The sequence below is a fragment of the Podarcis muralis genome, chromosome 9, assembly GCF_964188315.1.
Source record: "Podarcis muralis chromosome 9, rPodMur119.hap1.1, whole genome shotgun sequence".
Taxonomy (NCBI): Eukaryota; Metazoa; Chordata; class Lepidosauria; order Squamata; family Lacertidae; genus Podarcis; species Podarcis muralis.
In genome coordinates this window covers 25,214,638-25,237,560 of record NC_135663.1, presented here as the reverse complement: position 1 = coordinate 25,237,560, position 22,923 = coordinate 25,214,638, and the positions used below count along the sequence as shown (strand labels likewise).

The following is a 22,923-nucleotide window of genomic DNA, read 5'->3' as shown; positions in this document are numbered from 1 at the left end:
CTGCTTCCAACCAACCTTTCCATGTAGGGAAGCCACACAAGTATAGTCAAAATGGAAGAAATGCATCAACAGGAAAAGGACAACGGAGGGTACAGATTTGCATGGAATTTGCCTATTCTGATTAATATGTATAGAAGTAAATTTAATAGATATACAGCATAACTCAATCTGCTGCCTGGGTGCTGTTGGTGGGGCAATTTAAGCCACTGGCACTCACTTCCTATGGTTTTTAAATCTTTGAACTAGACTTGGACTGGATGGCTTTTCAAATTGAGGACTGTCCTCTGTAACATAGGACACATTGCCAGTGTCAATTTGTGTTGTTTAGCAACTGATCATTGGTTTGTTATAAACCATAGTCCCATATTTGTACATAGCACTAAGCCAAGGCTATTTGAAAGCAATATTCAACTGCAATCTTGACAATTTGGTTGGGTTTGTGGAAAGTCATTGACTTAGGGCTAAACTATGGTTTAGCCTTATGTGTGTACAATATGCCCATTATAAGGCAGCTTCATCTGCCCGTCAAAGCATGCTAATATACTGTTAAGGCGCAAGCACAGCAGCTAAACACCACTACTTCAAACATCATACTTCCTGTCAATTTTCAGGTGACTCAGTGACTGACAACAAAATCCTGAAAGCAAATGAACATCAATGTTAATTCGTTACCGAGTTTGGGAAGAGAATAGCTCATGTTGAAGTATCCTTCAAAGAAATCAAATATCTCTTTAGTTATATTTGCTGCATATTCTGCTGTGTGTAACTGCTGGGGCTGGGCATAAACACGGAGCTGTAAAACAAAGCAAAGTTATTATCAGAGGTGTTTCTTGCTGGACACAATTATTGTTTAGCACCAGGATACATTTGATCAATTCACAGAGCTAAAAGGATTAACTCGTCTTGCCCTGAAAGGCAGAAGCACCTTCTCATACATTTTACCCTATAGCACTTTGGCTTCATTGACTAGTTCTACATTTGTTCCATTAAACATTTAACTCCCACCCCCACATCTCTTAGGGGTGATTTATCCCAGATAAGATGTTCCCCAGCCCCTGTTAACTTTTCGCATTTCATGTGATCAGGCTGATGAAAGAGATGAATGATTTTGGCAGTGGAGTAGTAGATAGACATAAGGGGACCTGTGTGAGAGGATGGAAGACCAGAGAGAAAAACTCGCAGTAGTCTAGGTGAGAGATGAGCAGGGCATGCCCCAAAGCTTTAGCCAATGGGACAGAAAGGCATGGCTACATTTTGCAATGTTCTAAGTGGAGAAGCAAAGTGAGTTGGGCCATGTACTGAATATGGGGAACAAAGGAGAAAGGAGAGTCAAAGAGTAAGTCCAGGTCACATGTCTGTCCAACAAAGGGAAGGGTAATAATGTCAATGGAGAGAAGAGCTTTGGGGGAAAGAGGGCAAATTTGGTCTCTAGTCATGGGGCAGGGCTTTCTTTCCAAGTATCTCACACTGGGGGCTTAGGGTGGTCATGTTCCTTGCTTTACAGAAGACAGTCCTCTGTCTGTCAGAGGACAGTCCTGGATCTGAAATTGTCATCTGCTTGAGAATTATCCAGTCCAAAGTCTGGTTTAAAGAGAAGGAACCATACAAAGAGACAACAGGAGTCTTGAGGTTGCCCATCCCTTGTCAGCAGACTGCGCTAGCTCCTAAGTCACCTGGTGTAATTGCTACTATGGTGAGATGTATTTCTATTTAAATTATAGTAATTTCTTTTAAAATTTGCATCTAGACATATACATTATCATATGCAAATTTTATGCAAATATATGATGCAAATCCTCCCTTTTGGCAAAGCATAACTAGGAGGGCTGTATCATGATGCTAAATTCCCTCTGTTCCTGCTGCTGTGGCTTACAGATGTGCTCAGTTCCTTTTGAAGCATGGACCATTGAGGATCAGACTTTTCCTTCACAAATGGGTGTCTCTGGGGATTCTATCATTAGCCAACGCTCTCAGTGTGGTACATTTAGTATGAACAGCACCCAGGTGGTATTAAGTGGCCTTCTGAGTCCAAAGCCCTTTAAACTCGGTGAGAGACTCTTCATTGCTGTAGATCAGGCACATCCAACAGGTAAATTGTGATCTACTGGTAGATCACTGGATGTCCATGGTAGATCATTGGTAGATCAGTGGCTCCCCCCAAAGAAGCTGGACAACTTTGGCTCCCCTAAAAGAAGCTCAACATTTTTGCCCTGCACCCCAAAAAAGGGAATGCCCTCCTCCCTAAAAAAAAGCTCAGCAACTGTGACCTGAACCCCCCCCCAAAAAAACAGGGCTTTCCTTCCTACAAAATGCTCAACAACTTTGACCTGAACTCCCCAAAGGGGGTATATCACTGCCAGTTTTAAACTCTGTGAGTAGATCGCAGTCTCTTGGGAGTTGGCCACCCCTGCTGTAGATGACAGCGTGAAACCTCTTCTGCCATCAAATCCCTCACCAAAATATCAGCTATGTTCCATAAGTAATTCTCAAGCTTCCAAAAGTCAATGTTTAAGAAGGTGCTGTGGTCCCAGGATAGTAAAATAAAAATATATATAACCAAATACATTTTGCTGTACGTTAACAGGATGCTTTTAAATATAGTGTTATGGGTTTGTAGGAAGCAAACTGGGCACCAGACATTAGATTTGAAATTCAGGCTAAAACCAGGAAATTGCCTGGACAGAAGAGCCATCAGGGTGTAATGACTGGACAATGGCCAGTCATTGACCCTCTGCCTGAGCTCTGGGTAAATAGCAGAATTGGGAAGGGGGAGTGTTACAGGAAGCATGATGTAGAAATAGGAAAGAAATGTGTTCTTTGAAAAAATGAGGCTTGAAATAGTGGGAGATCAGAGGGGTGAGCAGGCAGGTAGGGAGGAGTTATAATAATTGCTATATTAATTGTTGTAAATATAACAATATATACCCCCCTCTCTCTCTAATAGGCACATGCTTAACTTTTTGCAGTAGCACATTTGTGATAACTGTTGAAAACCAGTGTGGCGTAGCAGTTGGAGTAGGACCTGGAAGAACAGGGTTCAAACCCCACTTGGGCATGCATAACCATGTATTAGGGTTGCCATATGTCCAGGGAAACCTGGACATGTCCTCTTTTGGGGGGTCAACATGCCCATCTGGGCAGATTTTTAAATTTTAAGGGAAATGTCTGGATTTTGGAGGTTTGGTGGGGCTTGGGCCACTGTGGCCTCTGCCAGCCCGAGCTGGGGAAAGAGAAGTGTGGGTGCAGTGGCGTCGCAATGTGCCCACGCCTGTGCTTGCGGAGCTCTTTCCCCGGCTTGGGCTAGCAGCGGCTTGGGCTGCCCCCTTGAGCTTCTTGTAAAGAAAAAGTTGGGATACAAATGCAATAAATAATTGCCTTAACACCCACAGTGGTGCAGGGAACCATTTGCAAGAAACAGGCACAGTTAGCAGATATATCCTGGTATTGGTAAACTAATTTTGCCATATTTACCCATCTATAAGATGCCCCCTATTTTGGGGGACTCAGATTTAAGAAAATGGCCTTGGCACTATCTGTGAATAAGACACCCCCTAATTTTTTACATAATTTATTAGGGGGAAAAACTAGTCTTATACACAGAAAAATACGGTAGTTCCAGAACGAAAACAAAGAACTCCGACGCAAAAATGTAATGTGAAATAGCTGGATTACAAATAACCTGCTAAAAGGTTAAAGATGTGCATGTTAACCTGCGCTGGCCCAAGAAATTTTGGCACTTGAGGCAAACCACAAAAATTGTACACACCCCAGCAGGGAAGAAGGAGTGAGTGAAGATCTGCATGAAGGACAAGGTGGGAATGAAAAACTACATTGGGAATAAGGGGGTGAGTGAAGCTCTACATTGTGAACAAGGCAGGGGAAATAAAATCAACCTTACCCAATGGTTGGTGTGGGAATCAAAGACCATTATTGGGGGAAAGGGGCCTGCTCTGAATCACATCAGGTGCCAAGGAGGTGACAGATCTAGCCTCCAAGTACTGCAGCTGCAGCCATTGCTGCTAGCACAGCAGCAGCAGTAGAGGGTGATGCATTCCCTGGAGGCCGCATCTGATGCCTCTGTGGATCCTGCTGCCCAAGGCAGTAGCCGCACCTTGTCTCATGGGTGGATCGGCTCTGCTGTTGACATACTTAAACTCTAATTATCACTGACTTTAATTTTTGCATCTCACAGCCATTCAGCTCCTACCTCACATTCTTCTATTTTACATTCCTGCCAACTACTATTTCACTTTGTGCCTCCGATGAAGCAGACTTGAGTCCATGAAAGCTTAGGCCATAATAAATGTGTTAGTTTATAAGGTGACTATTAGAACATTATGCTAAAAGGCTAATTATTGGCTGAAGTTTCCGTCCAAGTTTTTCTCCGCCTGTATTTTCCAAAAGCCCCAAAGACATTCTAATTTCACAGAGACTTTTTCCCCCCAAAACTGTGTTTGAGTGTTTGGGCCAGATAATACTAATGCTAAAAACATGAGGAACGAAGCATCTGACAGCTGCTATTAATCCCATGAATTGCACCCTCCCCCCCTATTGACTGGGTGACCCTTTGCCTCTATTTTTAAATGAGCAATTAATACACAAACACCATGAGGAGGGGAATTAAGGCTATTTGATCACTATGTTCACTTCCTTGGATGAATGGCAGCTCGACTTCCGCTATCTTTTTCAAAAATGTAGCATAAAAAACATTATAGAATGACACTGTTTGAGAGCTATGAAATATTTACTAAGTCTTCAGGGAGAGGTCCCTAGAGATGTGGAGGAAATTGCAGATCGGTGAAATGATGCAGTAAATAAAATGCCCTTATTTTCAGATAAGGAATTGGAGGCATACAAGTTTAGTAACTTGGTAGAGAAGCTTAGCCAGCTATATTCCTGGCAGGAGAGCTAAGCTAGTCAAATGAAACATTACAATTAACAGGAGTCTTGCCACAGGTTAATAGATTCTATGATACCATCTAAAGCAGTCATGGCATCCCCCAAAGAATTTTGGGAGCTGTGGTTTGTTAAGGGTATGGAGAGTTACTGTATGAGGAGGCTCCTATGGCACTGTGGGTTAAACCACAGAGCCTAGGACTTGCCAATCAGAAGGTCGACGGTTCGAATCCCCGCAACGGGGTGAGCTCCCGTTGATCGGTCCCAGCTCCTGCCAAGCTAGTAGTTCGAAAGCACGTCAAAGTGCAAGTAGATAAATAGGTACCGCTCTGACGGGAAGGTAAACGGCATTTTCGTGCGCTGCTCTGGTTCGCCACATGACCCAGAAGCTGTACGCCGGCTCCCTCAGCCAATAAAGCGAGATGAGCGCTGCAACCCCAGAGTCGGCCATGACTGGACTTAATGGTCAGGGGTCCCTTTACCTTATACCCTTCTCAGAACTACAATTTCCAAAGGTCTCTGTGAGGTGGGGTTGAGAGCTAAACCTCTCTGAGAAAGCCATACCTGGAGAGGCCAGAGATTGAATCTGGGACCTTCTATATGGAAAACTGATGCTGTAACACTGAGCTATGTCTTTTCCCTAAATTACCATCACCATGGGACATCCAGCTTGGCTATTATCAGAGACAGAACATTGGACTATTGGAGACAGACCTTTGGTCTGGTCTAGTCAAGCATTTCTTTTGCTCTTCTGCATTTAATAATCCCCCCATGGGGGACTGACAATATGAAGACTGGCCGAGTTTCAGCTAAATTTAGATCTGACCAAAATGTTTCTCAGATTTTCTCCTTCATGCTTAAACGTGTGGAGGAGAAAGAGGGATTATGTTCCTGGCCCCACTCCTGAAGCTGCTGCATCCTGCTCATACCACCCATGATCTCTGCACACAGAGCCACACAAAGACCACCCGAGGTCTGACAAAGGGATGCCTGGAAAACCACAGCGAGCCGTGTGATCCTTCTCCCTTTTGCATGGATTCATTCTCCATATGGAGGGGAATGTCTGAAAAGAGATCTTGGCTGCCATCCTATGAACACTTATCTGACAATATGTCCCGATTTCACATAGTGTAACTTACTCCTGAGTAGACACTGAGTGCTACACTGCTAAGTCACATCAAAATCCGTGGCTCAGTTGATGACAACTAAGTTAAATCCCATTGATTTAGGCTGCATACATGGCATACATTTGAGGAATTCTGGGAATTGTCATTTATTCCCCACAGGGCTGTAATTCCCAGCACACTTAACAAACTACAGTTCCCAGGATTCTTTATGTCCCTTAAAGGTCCCTTAAAGGTATGGTATGTACACAGCCTTAATTAAACAAATTCAGTTACAGTGGTACCTCAGGTTAAGTACTTGATTCGTTCCGGAGGTCCGTTCTTAACCTGAAACTGTTCTTAACCTGAAGTACCACTTTAGCTAATGGGGCCTCCTGCTGCTGCCGCGCCGCCAGAGCACAATATCTGTTCTTATCCTGAAGCAAAGTTCTTAACCCGAGGTACTATTTCTGGGTTAGCAGAATCTGTAACCTGAAGCGTATGTAACCCGAGGTACCACTGTACATCCCATTGTTTCAATGAACTATAGCTAAAATAAGGCCAGCATGTTCAACCTAGACCAAAGGATTTTGATGTTTTTAAAACATCAAAATAGTAGATAGTGTTTAAAACATCAAAAGGATAGATAGTGTTTCTATCCTTTTTCACAATATCCATAACTGGAGGAGGGCTTGTTTCCAGTTCGCAAAGCAAAAATCATCAAGAAACATTGCATAAATTTGATAAGAATTAGCACAGGACTTACAGGAATTCCTCGGGCTGATATTTTTTCTATAAACTTAAATTGGTGTACAGCCCAAGCCACTAAGTAGGTGCTCATTGGAACGGACTTTTGGAATGTCGTTACAGTCCAGCCGTTGCCCAGCGAACGTTTTTGCTGTGGGGAAAGCGAGGAAAAAATAATCACAATGAAGCATTGTTTACAAGTAAATAACTTTCCCAAGACAAATAATTATCTTTATGTACAGAATGGGAGCAGGAAAGTTGTTGTTGTTGTTGTTACTGTATTATTACTTTGGTTACACGTACAATGTGCCCTTTTCAGTGTTAATGCTTTATTACTATTATAATAAATATATAATACCACCTCTTTCTAAAGGCACACTCTCCTAATCGCCAAGAAGGCATAGTATGTCACTAGAAGGTAAATAATGTACTGCCCTCATGAAGTTACTTCTGAGGAAAACACAAGATGTCATAACAGTTATCAGCCCTGTTCACACTAGCGATGGGCAAATCTGTCAATTTCAGTTCTCTCAGCTTCTCATTTCTCCAATCTTAAATTCAGTTCTCCGCATAACCAGAATAATTCTTTTTTTAAAAAAAATAAAAATAAGGTCCTCATAAAAATTAATCAGCAGGTTAGTCCAAATTTCTCCCAATATACATATATTTGTATGCAGTTTTACCTAACATATACATTTCTGCAAAGCATATTTTCCTAATAGCACACAACATTTTTGTATGTTATTTTCACTAATATGCATTTTTAACAACATTTCACCCCAGTATGTGTATTTTGGAACACATCATTTGGCTGAAGAATTGCATTGCAACATTCAGAGATGTGCGAATTTTGAAGGCTGGCTGTGCTTCAATCTGCATATTGTTTCAGAATGTGCGAATTAGGTAGGTTCACCTTGAAATGTGAACTGAATTGAATTTCTTCCTCATCCCTAACTCACACGTTACTCATGTGTCAGGCACTCCCAGTTTATAGCCAGGGGAAGCTATCCTTTTCACCCCCAATTCTCCATCAGTGTGCTACCTCAACCATCTAATGACAGCACACTGAGTGAGGTGTATAAGAACCTCTTCATAAGAGAACCATGCTCAATATGAGAGCCAGTGTGGTGTAGTGGTTAAGAGCAGTAGATTCGTAATCTGGGGAACCGGGTTCGCGTCTCCGCTCCTCCACATGCAGTTGCTGGGTGACCTTGGGCTAGTCACACTTCTCTGAAGTCTCTCAGCCCCACTCACCTCACAGAGTGTTTGTTGTGGGGGAGGAAGGAAAAGGAGAATGTTAGCCGCTTTGAGACTCCTTCGGGTAGTGATAAAGCGGGATATCAAATCCAAATATGTGGTCATTGGCAGGCAGTGTCATACAAAGGAGTAATGCATGAAAAGGTCTACTCTTGTACTGGAATACATAGCTAAAAGCAGAAACTTAACCATGCCTATTTAAGTAAGTTGTATCGAACGTAGTGGGGCCCACTCCTTGGCAAGAGGGGTTAGGATTGCAACCTTAGCCCAGAAATATTCCAGTGTTTGCAAACTGATAAATGGGAATTTTTTGAGGGTTCACTGAAATTACTAGAAACTTATTGTACAGTTTTACTTCAAAGCTTTTTGGTGCAACTTTCACATCTACGCATCAGAAGCCACAACTTCACTGTAGACAACTGCTGTTGAGGATTGGGCTTCACAGTTCAAATGTATATTTTAATATTTTGGGTAGATTTGAGAGAAAACATTGCAATCAGTAACATTATTTCTAGACAATCACTGACTCCCTTAAAACACAAAATACGTAGTGTGGAGGAAATGTGGTAAGGTTATCTATAGTAGGGTTGCCATATTTCAAGAGGTGAAAATCTGGACACAAAAAGTTGTTGAGCTTTTTCAGGGCAATTTTACATTTGCTTTAAAATGTAAATTTTCCCCCAGGTGGGCATTTAGGACCCCACCAAAGAGGACATGTCCAGGAATTCCCAGATGTATGGCAACCCTAATCTATAGGCTAACTTTGCATATGTCAGGTCAGTTATGTTTATTACTGTGTAGAAGAAAATACTGCAATAGCTACCAATTTTTCAACCACAAATTAAAACAGTGGGAGCTGTATGGCAATCATAAACCGATGGGCAGAATCCAGTTCATAATTATGTGCTCTAAAATCCCAAGGAAATAAATGGGATGGATTCTGGGCATTTTCACTGTGGCATCTCAAAGCCCCATATCATAAACAGGACATTTTACCTTAACAGAAATATTTAAAAGATATTGATATGGTATGAATTTTGCGTATTTCGTCTTTGACTTCTGCTAACAGTAATACAAAGTTTCTAGAACTTTGTACTAAAGCTGATGTTTATGTGAACTAACTTGGGAAATGTCTTTAGCCAGAAGTTTGCTGGGCTGGAATTTGCATTTTAATTGTGCACTTAATTTGGAAATTTAGAAACTATTCATTCAAAGTTATGTGTTGGCTTTGACTTTCAACTAGGCTATTCACTGGACATTCTTTTGGCCAAGATCCATAAAATCATTTTCCGCTGCAAATCCCAGAGGCAGAGAACTTACGCCATTGACTTCCATAGAAGATTTGGAATTTAAGCCAAAGGAACTAAATATAACCATTTGTGAACCTATGACCTTTGCCTAGGAAAGGATTTTGACAAACATCCGCATCTATGGTTTAACAAAAAAAGGAATATATTTCATAATGCCAAATGTTTTGCTCTTAATGCCCACTAACTTTGATATGAATTCCTCTAACAGACTACAACCCACCTACTCCAAAGTCATTTTTAGAGAATACTAATGTCTGCACCAACAGGCCATGTGATTTGCTGATCAATGCCACCAGGTTTCATGTATCATATGCGCATATAGACATAGATGGTAGAATGCATACCTCCACTGGCATGTTTGATAGAGCTTCATATGTGTCTTCATGGAAAATGGATATATTATAAGTTGCCTTTATGTTAGGTTCATCAAAGCAAGGAAATGATTTCCGTGCATCTGTTGGCTCATGATCAGTGGCTGCTATACTCCTTTGGAAAGAAACGACAGTGACATCAAACCATTATTCGCAAATAAATAATTAGACCAAGTATGAAAGCAGTAAAAGGAATTTTTCATATGAAAGAAATGGGATAATCTTTCTCCTATGGCTCATATCATAACCTGTGGGATCACCTTACCCAATATATGCCTGCTCGACCACCTCAATCTGCAGAACTGCTATGGGTACCACATAATACTGGTTCTGCATTTGTAATAAACCAATCTTTTAGTCTGGCAGCACCTACACTGTGGAACTCCTTGCCTGTTGACATGAGGCAGGCACCTTCACTGTACTCTTTTTGGTATCTGCTAAAAGCATTTTTGCTTAGACGAGCCTATTCAGATGTGTAGAATGTGGATGTATGCTTTAGTCTGTTTTTAGTTTACTGCTGGTTTTATGTTTTGAACAATTTACAAAATTGCATGTATTTTTTTTTAAACAAAGTGGTGTATAAATTTCATGAAATAAAAACAAATAAAAAATAGTCTTAAGACAAAGTAAAGCTTGAAAGTGTAATTATCCTGCATAACCTGTGAACCCACAAGCCAAATACAGCCAAAAAGCCCTTATGGTGCTTGACAAATGCCTTGTTTATTTATTCCCAGTCAGCCAGGAAAATAGGTATTGACTGCATTTGGCTCAGTTGCAAAGGCCTAGATAAAACTATGATGACATGATCCATAGGTTTGCTGTGACCAGGGATGGATGAAACTAACATACAGTATTTCAGCATCTCTTAAGTTTCTCGTTTCTTCAATCTTAAACTCAGCTCACCCCATTTCCACATCAGTTTGCAATTCTCCACAATAAGTATGAAAATTCGTAAGCATCTAACTGCACATTTTTTCTCATATACACATTTTTGTGTGCAATTCTGGAAAAAATACGCACATTTTTGCAAGTCCCCCCCCCGAAGGATTACATTTTTCTTTATTATTTTTACCAATATATTTTATGCACACTTTCTCCTAACACACTTATTTTGAACACATTGTTTTGGTTGGAGAATAGCATTGCAAAATTCAAAGAAGTACTTTTTTTTTAAGAATGGGGGAAGATTTGGTTTGACTTCTGTGGTTTAGGGAAGCATGGGTTAGTTAGGTTCACATTCAAATGCAAATTGAATAATAATAATAATAATAATAAAATCTCTTCCCAGCTGTGACTGAATGGGCCAACCAAATTAATGTTTTGAGATGGTGAATTTGGACCCATGCAAAATTCTGTGTATGCTTAAACATTTGTTTGCACCCGGCTTGCTACTTACCACACACCTACCACCTCACAGCTCCCTCCACATCCAAAACTTTATGCTCACATTTATTAATTTGTGGCATTTTTAACCTGCCCATCACCATATGGTCCCAGGGCAGGAATGTTTAAAACAACAAGAAATAACAGTAAAACTCAAATCACATGAATATAAATTTAAGTCCTCATTGTTATAAACATCACTTAAAATCATAGTTTAAAGAATAAAACCTAACACTATACCGCTACAGGTAAACACACAATTTCACATTTGGTAAATATGGGCTGGGCAAACTGCTGGATGTATCATGGATGAAGAACCTAAGAGGAGCCAATTGGATCAGGCCAATGGCCCATCTAGTCCAGCATCCTGGTCTTATAGTGGCTGACCAGATGCCTCTGAGAAGCCTGCAAGCACAAGAGCACTCTGCCCAACTGCAATTCCCTGCAACTGATATTCAGAGGCACAATGCACACATTTTCAGCAAACCCATTCAGTCATATGAATGTCCCCATGTCGACTACCAAATGAACCTCCACTGTTTTGGCCCATATTGAGTCTCATCACCAGAAAGACTGCAGTCCCCCATCCCTCCTCTTCTGTGCATACACACCTGTGATAGATAGCTTTAAGCAGCTTGTCAAATGCTAGCTGAAAGCAGCACATTCATAACAGGGACATTGATCACTCTGAGATAACCTTGCACATCTGCCTTTCGTTGTTCATGGACAAGAGTATAATGACAATCTTGGTGATCTGAATACTGATAGGATGCAGCAAAATAAATGGCTGTGGAACACCATTGCTATAAATTGATATAGTGATATGTGATATTTGCCTTAACAGCTGGTACCAGAACATCTTACCTGCCTGGGATATAAATGACTGAGGAAAATAGGGTCATTAAAATTGTTGCCAAGGTTTACATAAAATATCTGCTCCCTAAATGGAATCAAGCTCTTCTTATCAACATAGCATTCAAGGATGGAGCGTGATTGATGGGAGAACACAACTAAGTTGTCTCTTCAATTAATTCAGAATGCTGGTAGCTTTCCAACCACACTTCTGTAGATACGTTTGAGCTACATAAAAGTAGTCTCCCCCTTCTTTTAAAAAAGAAATAAAGCAAAAACAAGAAGTAATTAAGAGTGAAGGAACATAGCTTGTAACATTCCTGAAGATCTATAAGTTATCTCGTCAGTCAATTTGTCAATGTCCTAGTGTCCTTGGCATTTTCCTAGGACTCCCTAAATGCTTAACTGATCATAAAGAACTTATAATGGTACATTCAGATCTGAAGAATTAGTGAGATACTAAGTAAATGGGGTTGTTTCTTTTAAAAAAAATGTGGGCATAAAAATGGGCTGTACAAACTTTAAGGTCAGACCTCTCTCTGCACCTACAGAAAGGGAAATATGCAAATATTCTACATGCGTTGAAAATCTTCTCAGAAAGACTATACAGTCCTACCTTGGTTTTTGAACAGCTTAGTTCCCAAACGTTTTGGCTCCCGAATGTCACAAACCTGGAAGTGATTGTTCCAGTCTGTGAACAATTTTTTGAATCCAAATGTCCTACAGGGCTTCTGTGGCTTCTAATTGGCTGCAGGAGCTTTCTGCAGCCAATCAGAAGCTGCGATTTGGTTTTCAAACATTTTGGAAGTCGAATGGACTTCCAAAGTACAACTGTACTTTGAAGAAGGCAGACTAAAAAGCAAATATATTGTTGCATGTCACCCCAATCTTCAGTGGTTCAAGGCGCTTACCCAGGGTTCGGTTTCCTTGGAATGAGGGACAGCAGAGACAGTGGCATCTTTAGCATATGTGGTTTATTTACACACACATATACAATGTGAGCCAATGATGGAGGGGCTCACAACATTAGCAGCCCAGAAGGTCCCACAGCCACATCCTCAGATTCAAACAGAAATCTTAGTCTTCTGCCTACTACAGCCTGTTTCTAGCTGACACACTCTAGCTCTGGCTTCTGTTTTTCTAACTACCAGCCAGTTGAGGGAGGGGGGCCCATCCGTTTGTCCTCTGGCACAGAACCACTTCCTTTGTCACCGTAATGACCCCAAAATGGGGGCTATTATGTCACCAAGAAGTTGGCCTGGCTGTTCCAACAACTGAATCCTTGCTGGATCAAGGAATTAGTAGGGGCTCAGGCATACAGCGTAACTACTCCCTCTCACAACAATATTTTCAGCAAGATGGCTTTTGTCAATTAACTGTTGAACTAGTGAAACATTATTCTCATGAGAAATTGCATTTATTTAAGATTATTTAAATTTACTGCAACTAGTTTAGGTATTGCTTACATCATGTTCTATTTATATAGATGCTTACAATTTGACAGCATAAATACAGTAAATTCTTAATCACAGAAGCAACAGCACACATCTTCACCCATGCCATAATGGTGTTTCAGTTATTTATTGCTCCTTTCTCTTCTTTGTAGGTTTACAGAATGCTCCAGTATTATGCCGGCAGCTTCCTTAAATGGTGAGATTTTATAAGCGATTGCTTTTGAAGCAGGACTCAAGACCCTCCAAGTGTCCCTTTTTTCCAGGGACATCCTTGATTTAGAGAAGCCATCCTGGTTTCTGATTTGATCCCAGAATGTCCCATTTTTCCTTAGGGTGTCCTGATTTTCATTTGAGAAATGTTGGAGGGTATGGAGTTATCCAGCTGCCAAGCCATCTGAAGGCAATCCTGTATAGAGAAGGTTTTTTAAATGTTTAATGTGGTATTATGTTTTATTATGTGTTTATATATGTTGAAAGTTGCCAGAGTGCTGGGGCAACCCAATAAGATGTGTGGGGTATAAATAGTACAATTACCATTATGGAATGGGACGTCCCTATTTTCATCGGAGAAATGTTAGAGGGTGTGGGACTCCCTCTTCTGAGGTTCTTTGACCCTTGCATTCCACTACAGTGGTACCTCGCAAGACGAATGCCTCGCAAGACAAAAAACTCGCTAGACGAAAGGGTTTTTTGTTTTTTGAGCTGCTTCGCAAGACGATTTTCCCTATGGGCTTGCTTCGCAAGACGGAAACGTCTTGCAAGTTTGTTTCCTTTTTCTTAACACCATTAATACAGTTGCGACTTGACTTCAAGGAGCAACTCATAGAACGCGGTGTGGTAGCCTTTTTTGAGGTTTTTAAAGACTTTGGTGATTTTTGAAGCTTTTCCAAAACTTTCCCGACACCGTGCTTCGCAAGACGAAAAAATCGCAAGATGACAAAACTCACGGAACAAATTAATTTCGTCTTGCGAGGCACCACTGTACCAGTAAGAATGGAACCTGATGACTTATCTATAATGTGACAACTGACCATACAGCTGGTCTGTCTTGTTTCATTATGGACTTAAAAGGTGCAAGGAAGGATGGAGGAAAAATCTGCTGAGTTCTGCAGGAACATCTTGGTCATTCCCCCGGTTGATGGGGCTCATTTGATAACAATAGGAAACCAAGTATTTAATGTCATTTGCCCAGTATTGTGTAATACTCACTGAGTCAGACTCATTGGTCTACCCTTGAGCTAAGGCCCATCCCTTAAATTTGCCACGTCTCCAGATTTTGTGATGTAGTTCTTCAGTCAAAGAATGTATACCAAAATGTGTATATTAGTGAAAATAATATACATTCTTCTGCAAAGATGCCTATACTAGGCCAAATTTTGCAGAAAATATGTATATTAGGAGACATGAGCGATAAAATGCATATGAATGTTCATGTAGACTTTGATTTCTTTAAATCAGAATGTACTGAAGAACAGAAAAACCAGGCGTTCACCCATCCCTAGGTGCAAGACCCATAGAAATGAATGGGAGCAATGCAAAAGCATGTTTGCAAATAGCTCTTATTCATTTCAGTGAATGCAGAATAACTGCCCATTAGATGATGCCCAATGGGAACAGTAAAAAGATCTCTAGGTTGTACAGTATTTGTTAAGGGCTTTATAAATAATAATAATTAGACGCTGTGTTCTCTTTGTATTGAGAAAATGGCAATAGAAGATGAAATATTTGCTTTCAAAATGCATTATGTTGTGTTACAATAAAACTCTGCCTTTTCTTCAAGGCTTGTCCTGCCCCCTGCCATCATTTGCATTATAGTGTCTAGGCCTTACAAATGAGAACCAGAAGCAAGAAACGTGTAAAGACACTGAATATTTACGTGCATCTGTGACTGCTTCCAGCTGTTGTTCCCAAAATAAAACATGACCGAAGCTGTGATGAATTGCCTTTAAAAAAAATTGGCCAAACACATATTTTCAGTGAAATTGTCAGCCTATTATAGAAGGCAATCCAATTTTGGCTTTAAACGCACAGTTAAAGCACCGTTAAACCACATTACTTTCCCCAAATCATCCTGGGAGCTTTAGTTTGTTAAGGGTGCTGGGAACTGTAGCTCTGTGCAAGGTACAAGTACAGTTCCCAATATTCTTTGCGGAAAGCCATGCACTTTAAATTGTTGGCTATTTGCAGTATGGTAGCGCTGCAGAGAGCTTGCTGGGGAGATCATGCATTAAAAAGAAAAGGACTCAGAAATATGGGATGAACAAAGCTGAAGTACACATTGGGTGGGGGGAGAAATTAGCCCAACTGATATTGAAAATACATCCCCCAAGTCATTTCAAAGGGAAAACTGATATCAATGAATGGCTAGCTTGTTTTTCACCTCAATCATTTGTATCCATAGCTGCCACCTCCTCAGCAGATTTCTTTTGAAATAAGGATGTGTCTTCTGCTGCTGCCACCTGCTATTATATCCTGCTAATTCTCGTATCAAGTTGGGACCTAGTTACCTGTCAGTAAGAGGGTTGGTTGGGGAAATTTGCCAAGGAGTATTAATTCAATGTCCATTGATATAGGTGGCCCCCACCCACCCACCTCGTTTTCCTGAATGGCATCTAAATTCAGCATTCTGCAGACAGATTGACTGAAGACACAGATGGGGAGTGTTTCAAGATGTGCTTGCTATGAGTCAGTCATCTGTTACATAAAACAAACCCCGCTTTCAAAAAAAACCCTGTTTGCTGAATCCCTTTGTCTATCCACCTCTGTTTCAGGGTATGCCAATTCGCATTCTGATTGCCATTTCTTACTTTAAAGCTCACCATCCATTTAAAGCACCCTTATACCACTTTAACAGACATGGACTTCCCCAAATAATCCTGGGAACTGGTTTCTTTAAAAGCTTCTTTTTAATTCAATGGGTATGCATCTTTATAAAAAATAAATATACACATCATGGATATGGTAAGTATACAAAAGAGGGAGAAAATAGCAGAAACATAGAATGTACAATTACGGTATATACTGCCCTTCATTTAAGGACCCCTGGGGAGTTTTTAACATTAAAAAGCACAATAATATGTGACATAATAACAAACAAAATCCCACCCATATATAAAGAGTGAAAACATTAATATCTAATTGTAAGGAAAAGGATAAGGGGGGGAATGGACAAATGGACAAATGAGGTAAGTCATGGATGAAGAAAACAAGCAGGGAAAGTACTAGTTAAAAGTACTTCCAGATAAATTCATACTTTGCGGGGACTGTATTGAAAAAGGGTGATTATTAAGGTCAGTGCTATTTTTCCAGAAAACGAGGTGCCGGAACTGACCTTGGTGTCTTACGTTGGTGTCACGGAGTTATTCTGCTTTTTCTATTCAGAATGATCTGTTAGATATCCTAAACTCTCACAGAACTGCAGTTCTCAGGGAAGACTGAAAATGTCAAGCCTGGAGTCTACACATTGCCTGATGAGCTCTCATTTCTGTCAGTAAAATGGTGCTGCCAAATAGCTATTTACAAGATATGATCAAGATGCATCATTCTGAAACATCAATTAGAGTCTCGTACAAAGGAAGGCCAGAACAGGCAGTATATCTCTTGTCTACCTAAATAAGGGCATGGAGCGCTAAACCTGACTTTGTTTCTGGTTGGTGCACTTTTGGCTTTGACAATAGGGAACAGAAATATCTCCAATCATACTCATTCTCCTGTCTTCAGGCTTGCCTACCTATAATTCAAAGCAGATGGGGGAGTAAAGGTCAAAATCTCACTCAGATACATCTGGTTCTTAGGCTAGCAAAATGATTCACCCTGATGCTACTCTGATTTTAATATAGCATGGGGCTGGGTCCAAGATTTACAGCGCCATTCTATGCTGTCTCCCTGTGTTCTATGGGGCTTACTCCTATGAAAGTGTGTTCAGGAAAGTGTGCAGCCTTATGCATTAGTAACTTTGTATTAATGCAACATTTTTATAAGTAACTGTATTTTTGTAATATTTTGTTTCAGTTGTCTATTGTTGCTTCTTCTTTTTTGTACACCGCTTAGGGATATTTTAAATATATTAAGTAGTATATAAATTAAATAATCAAATCAAATTGATGGTGACAAAACTTATAAACAGCACTGAAGTGTTGCATTTATTGGATGGGGATCTCTATACTGCACTTCTAGAGCTTCACTGAAGGCATAATACATTATGGAGGACTAAGCTTCTGGAATAAGGTAGATCAATGGTGTGGACCCTTTTGGGAACATAGGAAGAGGCCTTATATCAAGTCAGACCAATGGTCCATCTAGCTCAGTGTTGTCTACCCTCGAGGGATGTGAGCCTCTTGGGCTTGCCGATTGGAAGGTCGGTGGTTCAAATCCCCACAACGGAGTGAGCTCCCGTTGCTCTGTCCCAGCTCCTGCCAACCTAGCATTTCGAAAGCATGCCAGTGCAAGTAGATAAATAGGTACTGCTGTGGCAGGAAGGTAAACGGTGTTTCCACACACTCTGGTTTCTGTTATGGTGTTCCGTTGCACCAGAAGCGGTTTAGTCATGCTGGCCACATGACCTGGAAAGCTGTCTGTGGACAACACTGGCTCCCTCGGCCTGAAAGCGAGATGAGCGCCACAACCCCATAGTCGCCTTTGACTGGACTTAACTGTCTACAGGTCCTTTACCTGTTTACTTTTACCTTTGTCTACCCTCTCCAGGATTTCAGGCAAGAGCCTCTCTCAGTCCTGTCTGGAAATGCCAGCAATTACAGTTAGTACCTTCTAGTATTGATACATCACCCAGGACCAGTTTGAAGGCCAGAGCACAATGGCCCACCATCACACTTTGGCCCTCAAGCTGAGGGAGGAATGAGACACGAGGTGCCAGAGCCGATGCAACTTGTTTTTCCCCTCAACACCACAGGTGCTGGTGACTCCCTCCGTTACCAGTGCCCAGCACATGGAGGAACAAGCTCCATTGGCCCTGGACCTGAAAGGTGCCATGGCCAATGGAGCTTGTTCCTCCCTTGTCGCCCGGGCATTGGTGGAGGAGGGAGCTTAGGTGGTTTCACCCCAGTGCCTCGCAGCACCAGGCCCAATGCAGCCTGTTCTTTCCTCCACTTTTCAACATCGTGATGTATCACTATATTGCGATGTCTGGGTTGTGATACACAGAGATGTTGAAAAGCTGATATCACCCATCTCTAGTACCTTCTGTATGCAAAGCAAATGCTCTTCCTCTGAGCAGCATCCCTTCCCCACAAAATTCAAATTGTTCAGCCCGAGAGGCACATTATTTTAACAGTAAGCTTCTGAAGACCATAGGCTGATTATTACACACACTCACACACTCCCCTCTGTCTTGCATTCAGACAAGCGAAAAGCATTATCAAAGTTCAGTGATAAATTCCAGCCAGGCACTCAGAGTGCAAAGCAAGATCAAGGGAAGAGTTCCAAGGGCCAGACTGAGAGGGCTGGTGGGCCATATTAGGGTCCTGGACCTGAGATCACCTACCATGAAGGAGGTGCTAATATTTTGCATGGCCTGAACTGGATACATTTGCTATACAGAAAACATGAATGTAGAATGTCTAACGGATGAGATTTTGGACTAGGCTATGTGGCCAGGAGATTCAATAACAAGCAGTGAAAGGAAGTAAGAACTACGCACTCAATTCAATATACAGGTCCCATTGTCAGCACAAAAGGAAGTCGATGTAGAACACAGCTTCTAACTTTAAGCACATGTAGTTCAGAAAAGCGCATCCAAAATGATCAAGGGGCTTGAGCTCCCCTATGAGTAAAGGTTACAACAGTTTGCATGTTTCCATTTAGACGGATAAGAGCTGGGCAGGATAGAGGTATGTAAAATTATGTACTGTGTGTTGGAAGTGGATAGAAGTTTTTCATAATAAGAGAACCCAGGGTCATCCAATGAAGCTGAATGTTGGACTGTTGAAAGGAAATAGTTCTTTACTAAGCTAAACTAAGGAGTTTGTTACTGCAGGATGTAACAATAGTCACTAACTCGGACAGCTTTAAAAGGTGATTTGACAAATTCATGGAGGATAAGGCTAACAATGGCTTTTGGCCATGACTGCGGTGTCCTGCTTCTGGTATCAGAGACAGCATGCCTCTGAATACCAGTTGCCAAGGAGTACTAAGCAGGAGGAGTGCTGTCACACTCAAGTTCTGTTTCAGAGTTTCCCATAAGCATCTGCTTGGCCACTGTCCACAGGATGATGGACTAGATGGGCTTTGGATCAGATCTGACAGGGCTCTTATGTTAGGGTTACCCATTTCCCGGGGACAGTCCCTGGGTTTACGAATAAGTCCCCAGACAAATTCCATCCCTGGAATGTCCCCGGATTTCATCTAATGTCCCTGGGAATGTGATCTAATGTCCCCAGGAAACGCAACAGCAGCAGTCTTAGCAGCCCAGAGCAGTAGGCTCTGGCTGGCTTCAGGAGCTGCTCGAAGTCCCCATATGATGGTGGTGCAGGGGCTCTAAGATACAGCTTTCGGGCTGCCTCCACCTTCCCTGACCCCACCAACTAAGCTGTGAAGGGAGGCTTCATGCTGCCTATAGGAGCAGCCTCCCAACTCCTACTTGCGTGCAAGCAGGAGCGGGGCAGGGGTCTCTCAGCTGTGAAGGGAGACTTCACGCTGCCTATCAGAGCTTGCGTGCAAGCAGAAGGGGGCAGGGATCTCTCAGTTAGGCAACGGGAAGCCTCCCTTCCCAGCTGAGGGATCCCCGCCCCCTCCCGCTTGCAGGCAAGTGGGAATGGAATTGGGGCTTCTTCAGTGGGAAGGGAGGCATCACGCTGCCTGAGAGATCCCTGCCCCCTCCTGCTTGCACACAAGTAGGAATAGGATTGGGGCTGCTCCGATGGGAAGGGAGGCTTCACACTGTCTGAGCCTCACCGCCACTGCCGCCCTCGGCCCTCCTTCTCTGCCTTCCATGCCTGAGATCTCACAGCTTCCCCACCACCACCACCGAAGAACCAACAATGCAGGGGCTGCCCAGGCTCATGGAGAAAGGAGACAGGAAGACTCAGAGGAAGGGAAAACATGGCGGTTGAGGTCAAGGCAGCGGCTGCCCCTCTGCTACTGCCATTGCTGCAGCATCAACGTCCTGAACGTGTAGTATGTATGTATGTATTTTTATGTACGTATGCATGTATTTAATTAAAATGTCCCTGGATTCATTGAAAAATCTGGTAACCTTACCTTATGTCTATATGGGTAGGAATCTACTAATGCTGCAGCAGAGTCCAGCTGAAAACACCAGCTGCGCTCTTGAAGTTGCTGCAGTCATGAGGATGGGAAGCAGCAGTCAAGATGCCAGCCATCCAGCCTCTGATGCAGTTCTGCATGCTACTTTACAGCAGCAAACTCTGCTGCCATATTGCTGCCAAACTGTTATACATAAAGACAGGCATATAGAACATAGACAGCTGCCACATACTGAATTCATCTAGCGGACTATTGTCTACACTGACAGACTCTCCAGGATTTCGGAAAGGAGTCTCTCCCTAGCCCTACCTAGAGACATTGAGAGTGGAATCTGGTATCTTCTCTACGGAAAGCTGATGGTGCTCAACTCCTGATCTATCGTCTGTCCCTGCAGATATTTTGCAGGCAATAAAAAGAGAGCCTTTTTGCTTTTTTCAAAATTATTTTGAGCACCTTTCTGTAAACATAAGGCAGAAATTTATAGCAAAAAATACAACGAACTCTCCTTACAACTTTCAAATAGACGTGTTTAAATTAAATTAGACTGATCAGGAACAGATTCTGGTCCATGAACTTAGAGAGAGCTTAAAGTCTTCATTTTCTTAGCACATTTAAATGCACATTCAAATGCACATTGAATTCTGTATATATGGGTTGAAATGGTAAACTCTCCCCAAAACTCAGAATGACATTATAAATAATCTACCTACCAACCACCCAATTGCCATCTTTCTTAATATTCACTAAATTCATTTGAAAATATGCAGTTTACGTTGAGAAAAAGGAAGATTAGAGAGAGGGGAAGGGAGACAGAGAGAAACTTGGAGCAAAAATTAATAGCAGAAATATGTTGAAAAAAAGAAAGATTTACTTGTTTTGTCCATCTTCCACGTAGGTTGTTCTATAAAAGCCAACCAGGGATCCATTTAAACGGCCTTGGAACATCATGGTCAGTAAATAGGCGTCATTTCCACTGGTGGGAGTCAGCTCTTCTTCTGCCTCTACCACCACATATTCCTGTGGTTTGTACTCAAAGCAATGCTTTAGGGTAATTGACTGGCCGGACGATTTCATGAGCAAGGGCATCCTGGTAATCTTAGTCTCTCGGAGGTGAAGCCACAAGTGCCTGGTTGGGCTTCCCAACTGGATGGTGATAGTGACTGATCCCTCGTACAGATCCGCTTCCATCTCAGGCTTCAGTATCAGGTCATAATGAATCGGACTAACATAGGTGGGTAGCCTGAAATTTTTCCAATCTCCACTTTCATTATTTTCAGCCGGGCATGGATCTGTCTCACTTGGAGCAGGGCTCGCAGTGGGTGATGCAGTTGACACTGAAGTGGGTGATGCAGTCGGCACTTTCCCATTTTCTTCTGAAGGACAGTCCTGCGGTTTTAAGCCCAGGCCCAGGGCCAAGCCCAAAATTAAACCTACAGCAGCTATCGCGCCACAAATAAGGGCCACATGTTTGCTCTTCATGCAGTACATTTTGGATGACTTATCTTCCATATCCATTCTCTGCATCTCCACTCCCCCTGGACCAAAGCTATATATCCAACATTAAAAAGGCTGATAAAACAACAGTGCTGTAGCCTTTAAAAAGATATGCACACCTATTGGTTTAGCAAGCTCTGTTTATGTTTAATAGTTTTCTCTCTCCCTCACCCCCTCGCTCACTTACTTTTCCGTTCTCTCTGCCTCGCTCCCCAGCCACTTCCCTCCTACAGAAACTCAAGTTAACTTCTTTCTTTTTTTTTTAAAGAAAGTTTATCCGTAGGAAAGTGAGCAGTAAAGAAGGATTTGTCTAGAGAGCGGAGACAGAGGAAATTAACACAGAAGAACATTGTAGCTGCTGCAAACGCTTCTTATAAGCAGTTGCAACCCCACCCCCAACTCCTCCTGCTCTGGTCAGAGTTAAATATAAAACAGCGCTGTGTTAATCAGCAGTTGGAGATGATCAAATGCCAAGGCTCGGTCAGCAGCTTTCCAAAAGAGAGATCACAGACTGAGAGGTGTGTGCAACTCCTCAGAAACCTCAACCTTTGTCACTACCTGTGGTTTCCCCCTCCCTGGTATCTTTTATGAGCAATGATTTCCTTGAACTTCCACCCCAGATATTTGTGCAAGGGGGAAAAATCCCATGGTTCTCCCCCTTATTTCCCCCTCTCTTAAAAAAACCACATGTCTCATTATGTTTGGGTTTCCTCTTTCTGAGTCATGGAGTTTTTATTCCCCCTCTCCCTCTTGGTTCTGTTATTCCATGTGCTTAAAGAAGGAACACTCGGCCATAAAAGAAATATCTTTTTGCTCAAGACTGTAAACACTGACT

At 42.0% G+C, this 22,923-nt stretch overlaps 1 protein-coding gene across 1 annotated transcript in view; it reads right to left on the bottom strand.

Moving 5' to 3' along the window:
• Nucleotides 1–22,464, bottom strand: part of ENPEP (glutamyl aminopeptidase) — a 63,360-nt gene extending 40,896 nt beyond the window's left edge. The window contains exons 1-4 of the mRNA XM_077934596.1: nt 21,466–22,464; nt 9,658–9,799; nt 6,766–6,897; nt 673–793 (exon numbers count right to left, since the gene is read on the bottom strand). Coding sequence (XP_077790722.1) covers nt 673–793; nt 6,766–6,897; nt 9,658–9,799; nt 21,466–22,118 — 1,048 coding nt within the window. The 5' untranslated portion in view covers nt 22,119–22,464. The remainder of the gene's footprint in view (nt 1–672; nt 794–6,765; nt 6,898–9,657; nt 9,800–21,465) is intronic.
• Between the last annotated feature and the right edge of the window lie 459 nt (nt 22,465–22,923).